The sequence below is a fragment of the Carettochelys insculpta genome, chromosome 6 (assembly GCF_033958435.1).
Source record: "Carettochelys insculpta isolate YL-2023 chromosome 6, ASM3395843v1, whole genome shotgun sequence".
Classification (NCBI taxonomy): Eukaryota; Metazoa; Chordata; order Testudines; family Carettochelyidae; genus Carettochelys; species Carettochelys insculpta.
This window is the reverse complement of record NC_134142.1, coordinates 83,068,574-83,078,940: the sequence shown is the minus strand read 5'-3', so window position 1 is coordinate 83,078,940 and position 10,367 is coordinate 83,068,574. Positions and strand designations below refer to the sequence as shown.

At 41.1% G+C, this 10,367-nt stretch overlaps 1 protein-coding gene across 1 annotated transcript in view; it reads left to right on the top strand.

Moving 5' to 3' along the window:
* The first annotated feature begins 7,890 nt into the window (after positions 1 to 7,890).
* SLC1A2 (solute carrier family 1 member 2) overlaps positions 7,891 to 10,367 on the top strand; it is a 32,280-nt gene continuing 29,803 nt past the window's right edge. Inside the window, exon 1 of the mRNA XM_074998940.1 lies at positions 7,891 to 8,026. Coding sequence (XP_074855041.1) covers positions 7,897 to 8,026 — 130 coding nt within the window. The 5' untranslated portion in view covers positions 7,891 to 7,896. The remainder of the gene's footprint in view (positions 8,027 to 10,367) is intronic.

The window sequence follows — 10,367 nt, the reverse complement described above, 5'->3', positions numbered from 1 at the left end:
TCCATTAAAAAGCACAAAAAAAAGAGATGCTCTGCATTGGGTGAAAAAAAAGTGGAGCATTTTAGGATTTCCTTTGCAAAAGGCCTTTTTTGGTCCAGCAGATGGCACGCACTCATCAAAGCATGCTGAGCTGTGATCATACATACTGCTCCAAAGAACAGCTGTCAAGAAAAATAAAATGCACATGCTACACTTTAGGACCTAAAGTCATCTATCACAAGAGATTTTATTATGCTATTTTTAATTTCTGTAATCCTTTTAACATATTGCAGGAAAGCAGTGTTCCTCACAATGAAGGTGTTTGGGTTTTTTTTTTTTTCCTTTTTACCTTTTTAAGAGCTTAACCCATGTGGCTTTTAACAAGGCTGTGCTTTGGCTCTAAACAGCTCTGTGAAAGAGCTATTGTCTTTGGGCTCTTGTGACTACATCAATGCTTCACTTTGACTATAACCATATTGTCTTCATTTCTATAGGCAAGAAAAAAACAGGTTTTGGAGAAGAGACAGAAAAGTTGATAGGAAGAGTCTGTAGAGGGAAAGATTTTAGGATAAGGCATATGTTGTGATCATGACTGTCTGAGAAGGTTGTTTATTCATCCTACGAAATTAGAGATACCAAAGGAGAAAACAGATATTCTGTCTGTCCATTATGCTAGACTGTATGGCAATTGCATCCTTCCAATCCATTTGAAATTCCACTTAAAATTCATAGCAAAAACCAAAAAAGCCACTTTGAACTTATTTAAGGCGTCCTCAAAGGAAGTTGTAGAAATCAGTGAGAGCCCATGATTATGTACAGCCTAAGAGGAATTAATATGTCCATTAAGGTGCATGGAAACAATTTGAGATTTTAACTTCAACTCATTAATCTGCAGTGTGACATTATTTCACACACGGAACTCTCTTAGAAAACCAGGAATTCATAGCAGCAGCCCTTCAGTGTGATTAGATTGCAATTCTACCCACAATAATTTCTGTCAAACAATATACCTCACCCAGGAAACACTAGGCAGCAGTAGCTTTATAAGGAGTATGTCAGGCTGGAATGATATAGTGCTGGATAGTGGGTTCAATATCTGATGTTTGTTCGCTGATAAGACTCACTCAAATGAAACCACATTTTAAATTAACAAGCTCCCTCACTGAGTCTGCTGAAGTCAAACCATACTTCAATTTACAAGTGACTTTTGCAGGTATTAAAGCAAAATATCCAAACATGAAAGGTCCAGCTTTCTCAGGCATTAGGCCAGTGGAAGATATCAAAACCTGCGCTGGCAGCATGCTTTGAACCATGGGGGAAAACGCACACCTGTGACAAGGTTCTTGTGAAGCTGATTGCTAAGAGTTAACCATAGGGCCTAGATGGGTAAGTGGCGGCTAGAGGGGTGGAGTATAAAGGGAAGGGGAAGAATAAGAGGTAAGCGTGTACTTCTGCTCTCATGATTGGTTAGCTCAGAAAAAGCCTCTGGGCCCTATTCTCCAATTTATTTCAGTTGATTGGTTTTGGGGTTTGTTTGTTTGTTTTGGTCTAAGGCCAATAAAACAAACTCAAGCAAATGGCCCTAAAAATATTAATATTTGGGCCTCTATTTCCTTTCTTTGGCTAGTGAATCTTCTCACCAGCTCACAGCAACTCATGACATGGTAGATGACTGCACTGCTAAGGTATAAGGATTATTTGAGCCCCAAGGGACTTTCAGCAGCACTATGAGAGCTGTAGGTACCCTCTGAGAAGGGAAACCAACAGTGCACATTATGTGAGAACAAGGACAGTCTCTCCCATAGCCTCTACTTTTCCTACATTTTGACACATATAACTCTGGCAATAATTTGTCATTTTGTACCTTTGCCAGAAGAAGCTTTGATCAGTTGATTTGGGATCTTCTATGTGAAGTATCCAGCCAGAAGCATGTCAAGAACTCCTCAGTCTGGAGCTGTCAAAAATACCATAAGCTCTAGAATTAAAAATGTTTTCGAACTTTGAGCTCTTATTCAGTGTCAACTCCTGGTCTGGGAATTAATCCATTTGGACCACAGCAACAGCTGCTCTTTGCTCCTCAGTCCCATCTTGGGGACTTTCTGAAGAAGTTGGGTCTGTCCCACCAAAGCTCATCACCTAATAAATTACTTTGTTAGTCTTTAAAGTGCTACATGGCTGCTTCTTCGTTTTGATAAAATACAGACTAACACCGCTATCTCTGTTACTTGTATGATCATGGTTTTCAGCCACACAGTTAACTAAGCCATTGCACTGTGTGTAAGAAACCCAGAACCGGAAGCACAGCATAGCAGAAATGTAACTTATTTAAATGTGGCTAAGAGTTCACATTCATGGATGATTGTGTTGCTGAAAGTAATTCTATGCAGTCACGGTGTGTGCAATAAAACATCTGCAGCAAGCCCATGTCTGCTTAGACTGCTGGAACTCAGGCTGTGGGTCTATAAATTTACAATGGAGATATCCAGGCTCAGACTGGAGGTTGGGGTCTGGAGCCCCAGATGTCTGCACTGCAATCTTATAGCTCTGCAGCGCAAGTCCACCAAGCCTGAAGGCAGCTGCTGCTGGTGTTTTACTACAGTGTAAACAAATCTTGAATTACAATACTTGCTGATTCAGAGATTCCACGGGGAGAACATTAGTAGTGTCGATCACTCCAGCCATCTCATTTCTCCTCACTGTTTGGGCTCTATTTTGCAGGTAATAGGTGATCCTGAGCTTCAGAATTCTCCTTTGGATGCTATTGTCTCCAAAGTTTGAGAGCATCTCCACCTGGAGTTAGGGTTTGGGTTCATCTCTTCTGACAGATCAGACTTGAACAAAAAGTAGATTTTTCACCCTGTAGGAAACTATCATATTTTAATTTCCCTGCCTCCCCCCAGTCACTTATTGGGACAAAAAGTCAAATTCTCAGAATTGTTCACAAAATGAAAGATTCCAAAATATTTTTTCATCTTATTGAAACATTTTGTTTAATTTTATTGTTTCAATTTCAGTGTAATGTAACACAATGTATAAAATGATCAAAACAAAAAGCAGTCAAGTAGCACTTTAAAGACTAGCAAAATAGTTTATTAGGTGAGCTTTCATGGGCAGACCCACTTCTTCAGACCATAGCCAGACCAGAACAGACTCAATATTTAAGACACAGAGAACCAAAAACAGTAAGCAAGGAGGACAAATCAGAAAAAGATAATCAAGGTGAGCAAATCAGAGAGTGGAGGGGTGGGGGGGAAGATCAAGAATTAGATTGAGCCAAGTATGCAGACGAGCCCCTAGAGTGACCCAGAAAGTTCCCATCACGATTTAAACCATGTGTTAATGTGCCGAATTTGAATATAAATGTCAGCTCGTCCACTTCTCTTTCTAAAACGGAGCGATAATTTCTCTTCAGTAACACACATACCTTGAGGTCATTGACAGAATGCCCCCATTCCATTAAAATGTTGACTAACTGGTTTGTGGATCTGGAGTGTTTTGATGTCTGTTTTGTGCCCATTGACTCTTTGTCTAAGGGAGTTAGAAGTCTGTCCAATATACAAAGCATCTGGGCATTGTGGGCACATGATGGCATATATGATGTTAGTAGAGGAGCATGAGAAAGTGCCCGTGATTCTGTGAGTAACCTGGTTAGGTCCAGTGATGGTATTTCCAGAGAAGATATGTGGACAAAGCTGGCAGCGGGATTTGTTGCAGGAAAAGGTTCCAGGACTGGCGTTCCTGGGGTATAGACTGTGGCTGTTAGTAAGGATCCTCATGAGGTTGGGAGGTTGTCTGTAGGAGAGAACAGGCATGTCACCCAGGGCCTTCTGGAGTGTAGCATCCTGATTAAGAATAGGTTGTAGGTTACTGTATAAAATGATGTGCTAGTCGAAACTAAACATTTCAGCCTCTCAAAATGACATTGATAAATTAAAATGAACTGTTTTGAAAATTTGTCCATAAAATATTAAAAAAATTAAAGTTCTCCAGAATTATTTTGATTTTGTGAGATTAACACTTTGCTCAGGATTTTGAGTCCTGTGCTTCTCTAGACACTCTGGAAAAGGAGCCTCACATTGCAGGACTCCCCACGTTTTTTCCAAGAGGAAATCTTTATTGGAAGGTCTCTCTTCTCAGATCCAGGGTCTTAAAATTCATTTGACAAGGATATTACTCTGATTAAAATCCTTTATGGACATTAAATGTTCTTGTTCAGCACTTCTGTATGCAGGTGATGAGTGCTAGAGAACAAAGGCAGATAGACAGGTGAATTACTGGTGCTCATCATTTATATACTTCAGGAAATATATGTCGCATTTAAAAAGAAACAGAACAAACAATCCTTTGCAGGCTCTTTTCTTAGCACTCCCATTACTGCATAATAGGTTTCTCAGGGTCATATTATTGACAGGGTGTTCAATACCACAACATCAAATAACAAAAAGGTAAAATACTTTCCTTTCCAAATCAAATATAGGGCAGTTTATGATCTTTTTAACAAAAATTTCTTGCAGACAGTCGAAAATTGAAACAGTAATAAAAAGTAGGTGATTAGGAAACAAATAAAATGCCTATTTGCATAAATTCATCCCATCCTCAGTGTCAGAAGAGCTCATGCTGAACTAAAATCAGTTAGCAAAAAAACCTTTTATAAAAAAAGGGAAATGTTGTGATTTTACTTTTACAGCTCTGTAAATAATGCATTTATTTGACAGCTCTGCACTCACATACAAAGTTATTTTGCTGAAGTTGGACTAATATATAGCAGCATTGTCAGATTTCTCAATGTCTTGTGGTGGAATCGTTCTTTGATTTCTAATCTACAATCTGCTTTTCAGACTCTTACTGAGTCTCCTTTTAGAAAAGTTCCAGCAGAATATATAGCAATATTTAGCTTTTAAAAAATGAATATCCTGAAGCACACTTATGTTTTAAGGCTAGCTTGAGCCTTTAATGAAAGCCTAACATACAAGGCAGCATGTACCTCCCTGATTGGTGCTCCTTACTATATTGGAGCAGGTCAGTGATATTGAAACTTTGCACACACAAAAAAATACAATAATTTTTAATCAAAGGTCATAGAATCATAAGGTTGGAAGAGACCTCAGGAGATCATCGAGTCCAACCACCTGCTGAAAGCAAGACCAATCCCAACTAAATAATCTCAACAAGGGCGTTTTTCAAGATGGGTCTTAAAAGCCCTTAGTTTAAGGATATTCTACCACCTCCCTAGGTAACCCATTCCAGAATCAAAGCAATTAAGTTGGTATATTTTAGGAAAGTTTTAAGTTTTCTTTTTGATGGAAATAATTCCACTTTTTCTCACTTTTTAATTGTTTTTTCCCCTTTCTCTAATTCAGAAGAGAGAGAAAAATATTTTCGTCCTCCACCAAAACAAACAGCTTATTAACTGATGAAAAAGCATTCTATATTATATACTACCTCTGTTCTAGATATTCTGGAGCATTTGTCAATAAATTACAAGAGAACCTCGCCATGCTGTCACTGAATGGTAGAAATATCATCTTCCCTCTGAATTAAGGACATGATCTAAAATGGATCTCAGAGGGATTTGCTGTCATAATGGAGACAGTCACCTACTGAAATGAAACTACCTCTGAGGCAGAAGCAATACAAGTATGCGCTTGTGCCCTTGTGTATCACTGTTCAAAGCACTGGGAAGAATACCCTATCTAAAAGCAACTGAGGGAAGAAAACAGGCAGACAGAGAGACTTTCCTACCTCAGTGAAATATTTGGAGATGAAAGTGTTTAGCTGCTAAGTATTGTTGATAATAACACTTGAATAGCAATTTAGTGAGCAAATTGATCCTATGCCTTCTACTCTCATGCAAAGTGCTATAGTGGGCCTTTGTTGACCGTAGGAGGTTTCATCTCAGGTTATAGCTATACTATGCAGCTTTTAGTGGCAAGGCTGTGTCAACACAGCCCTGTTGCTAAAAGTCAGCTCCTGTGAATGCTGTTTGTTGGCACTTTTGTTGACAAAATACTTCCACCCTCAATGAAAGGGGTTCACTTTGCCATCAGGAGACTGCTTCTGTTGACAAAGCAGCATTCATGTCTGCACTTGCCGCAGCAAAACTTTGTTGTTCACTTGTTGGGGGGGTGGCGTCAGCGTGGCCAGGAAGGTGGTGGAGGCTGTGGCCTGAGTGCCTCCATCCCTTCCTGTGGTCTTCCCACTGGTTGGAGGGGGGCTCTGGCTAATTGCAGGGTCAAAAAGGGGGCATGCAACAAAAAAGGTTTGCTCACCCTGATCTAGGCATCTGAATTTTCAACATTGCTGCTAGCAATGAGACTTTTATTCACAGGTCAGACAGAAAAAATATTGCTCCAGTGCACTGCATATAGTATATCAAATCTCAGTACCAACCAGAGATTGTGTAGTTCGTGATAGAATCACAACTCAAGTGCAGTGCTCAACTTTTATAATCTTTCTCCCGTTACTTGGGAACTGAACAGCTGGTCTCTCTGTGAATCATAGTATTTGCATGGACATGGATGGATGACTAACAGACTGGGTTACGTGCCTATACCATTTCGGGACCTCTCCATTTGTTCTTAGTAAATGGTCCTTGGCTTTCCAGAGGGATCTGGGACTTAATGCCTATGTTAATTCTGCTCTCACTGCAATGTAAGTAGCTTCTGTGAAAATCAGAGGAAGGTGGACAAATGTAACTGAGAGCAGAACTTGACCCATTCTGGACTCTGATGAGTTGCTTTGCTTTTACTGAGAAGCAGTACCATACTGCATGAGGAGGCCTATTCATTTCAATGGGCCTCCCAGTGTGTAAGGTACCATGAGCTGTGAGCAAAGGTGGTGGGATGTGGGCCACAGTGCATAAATACTTGGCTTTTTTGAAATGTTGGATAATAAAAGGAATTTTGGTCTCAGTTCTTCCCTGTGCATGAGCTGTGCAGAGTTGGGGTCCATAAGGGAGCCAATTACAGCTTCTTGATTTGATGCTGCCTAACTGGCATTAGTTAGAGGAGCAGAAGGGACTTTACACCAGTGGAGCAGGCTGTGACACTATCATCCCCTACCTTGGCATTCTACTTGTCTCCCTGACACATTTCTTGTGCTAGCTTTACAGCTGTGGGGAAATCTAACAACACATCTGAAAGGTTACACCAAGGATCCTGGCACTTAGCATCACTTGGACAGTGCAAAGTAGACAGAGCAAAAAGGGATATCCACCTCACCCTCAGTAGCTGCACACTGCAATAACTTTTGCATATGATGTCAGCATATCCTGTCTACTCTTGTAGAGCTAGCTTTTTCTTCGAATAGTTTTAGGGTTACATTTGACTTAGTCTTGCACAATTCTCTCTAGCATATCCCTTCGGAAGTTGGGCAGGATGTTGCTACTCATTATCTGAGCACAGAGGCAGTGTGGCTAGTGTGCAGCTTCCTCCCAGACAGTTAAACAGGGCTCTGCATTCCCCAGGAGAGAGCAAATGCTGCAGCTTTTGCTGCCAGTGTGTGACTTACTGCGCAAGATGTTCTTCTCTGTGGTCATTCACTTAGATCTGCCTTGCACACTCAGACACCTGCTGCTTGGGCCCTGAACGTCATAGTGTACCGCAGATAGAGCTTAGGTCTTGCCTCCCTGTCTTAATGAGGACACCGCAGCACTTTAGCTGTTGTGCATTTGGCCATGTTTGTAGGCCTTTGTATCATCCTTGACAACACCAGATGACCACCTTAGCTGAACCCTGGTGTGTGTCTTTTGGAACTCCACTTCTACAAGGGCTGGGAAGTTCCATGTTTTGCTCTCAGAATGAGTCACCAACCTCAGGTGACAGCAGTACATTTAAAGTTCAACTGTTTTCTCCCACTTCTGACACCTGTTGCTATAGCTGCTTACTTGGTATTCATTTTTCTTCTAGTGCCAACAATATGCCTAAGCAGGTAGAAGTGCGGATGCATGAAAGTCACCTGAGCCCTGTGGAACCAAGGCGCAGGAATGCATGCCTGCAGGTCTTCCAGTCACTCAGAAAAAACCTGCTCCTGTCTCTCACTGTATTTGGTAAGCTATATCCTGCTTGTGTGCATCCTACATTTGTTGTTGTTTTTCCATCCAGTACCACATGCTGTGCTTGCATTGAGCAATGGCTAACTTTTAGGCAATCTCAGCAGGACAGTCAAGGAGCGAATGTGCTGTGGAGACTGAGTTTGCTCTTTCCTGCAGTAAGCGTGGTTCCATTAGTTCAGGGTAAAGGCATATGGATGGAGTAGCTTGGAGGATAATCCTTGCAGAGTTGATGTCTATGCTGCATGTGTTTTATGAATGTAACAGGACTTAAGTGATGTCTTTCATCACCTCTAAAGAAAATTAAGGGTTTTCTCTTTTTTTTCTAGTTCTTTGAAACTATAAAGAATCCATTTACCTGAACCTTTACACTTTCCTCCACTTACCAGATCCAAGACTCAAGTTTTCGTTCCTACGTCTTTCTAGCTGCAGACACTGGGCTCAGAGTCCTAGTCTGAAATAGTGTTGTCTGGCTTTGGTACTGTTCAAATATGCATCACTACGAGCCATCTTTTTGGATTCATTGACCCAGTGTCTACTTTCTATTTTTTCTTCTTTTTTTTTTTTCTCAGATTCAGTAACTTCACAAGCCACTTTGCCATAGTTTGAATGATCAGCTGCAGATATCGTACAAAAGAAGTATAACATTCAGCCTTCCCATAGCTGAAATTGCATGCGCAGAAAGCTGGAGTTTAGGCCATCCGCTCAAAGATGCCTGCTTCACTTTCCCAAGATGATTACAATGATAAAAATAAGCTAATTTCTCATCAAACCAACCTGATGTTACCATAGAACCATAAGTTATTCCAACAATAATTTCAGAGCACAATCCAGGATTTCTTGTGGTGTCTTATTACAATGGAGATTGTACACTGGGTCTAAGATCAGAAAGACAGAGACAGCTGAGATGAAAACGTGCAGTAACAGTGGAAAGGGCACACGTCTTTGAAAGATGTACTTAGATTTTCAGCTGTTTGGGGTGGGGACTGTCTTTCCATTCTGTGTTTACATAGAACGTAAAACGATGGGACGCTGGCTCATGACTCGGGCTCCAAGGAAAGAGGAAAAGGTGTACTGTATTTTACTGTGCTTCAGGGAACAGTCCTGAAAGTGGGTAGTCAGACAGGTCTTTTCTGCTCTGCTGTGAGCTTGCAAACTGGCTACTAACAGCGATCCATTCAAAGAGCTCAATTGTATTACATGCATTGTTAACAAAATGTTGAATGTATGTGCATCAGAAGATCTTGCTATCAGATCTCTCCCTGTGCTGTGATGTTGTTTGTCCATTCTTCTGTAGGCAGAGAACTCAGAACAAATAAATGTGCTTGGTAAGACAAACTAATGGTGGGTTTGCAATGGTACTGTTCTAGTGATGAAAGCAGAAGAGTGGGCTCGGGACTGAAGGGTTTTCCAGGCTCTTCTACTGACTGTCTCTGTATCCTTGAGTAACTGACTTCATCTCGTGGTGCTTCAGTTCAACTAGCTGGACAGCAATTATATTAATTACACTTCCCTTCTTCTCAAGGCATTGTAAGGCTTAATTAATATTTGCAAAATACTGGGGGGTTATTAAATGAAAGATAACTGCACAAAATATAGTAGGAGCATTATGAAACCATTATTCTTCGAGTTTCCACTCTGTGCCATGCTGATAAGGCCTCAGATGGAATATTATGTCCAGTTCTGGACACTGTTTCAGGAAATATGTGGAAACTTAGTGATAAAGCAACCAGAATGATAAAAGGTCTAGAAAGCATGACCTATGAGGAAAAACTGAAAAAAACCCTGGGTTCATATAGTGTGGAAAAAGTAGCTTGGGAGTGACACAATAAGCATTGTCAAGTTCATAAACTATTGTTACACGGAGAAGGGTGAACAGGGCTACCAATGAGGGCAAAAGGGGCAGTTGTCCCTGGGCTAGGTGATTTAAAAAGTCCCAGGAACCTGAGTCACAGCTGTTGCTACCTTTAAATCACCATTAGAACCCTGCAGGGTGTCAGATTAGTGAGGGCTGGCTGGGAGAGGCATGGCTCGATGAGGCCATGCTAAAGTCTGGCTGTCCCTAGTTCCACTCCTTCTGCCCAAGGCCCCATCCCTACTAGGGGTCCTGGAGCCAAATCCACCCCCCACATTGCCCAGGGCCTGGCAAAGTCTGTTGCCAGCCCTGATGGTGAAAAATGATTCTTGTTAACCTCTGGGAGTATGGTAAGAAGCAATGGGCTTAAATTGCAGCAAGGTAGGTTTAGGTTGGACATTAGGAAAGTTTTCCAAAAGCTTTGTCTACCCTTCCAAGTTTAAATCGTAGCTGCATCAGTACTTTAATGCAGCATTGTGGTCT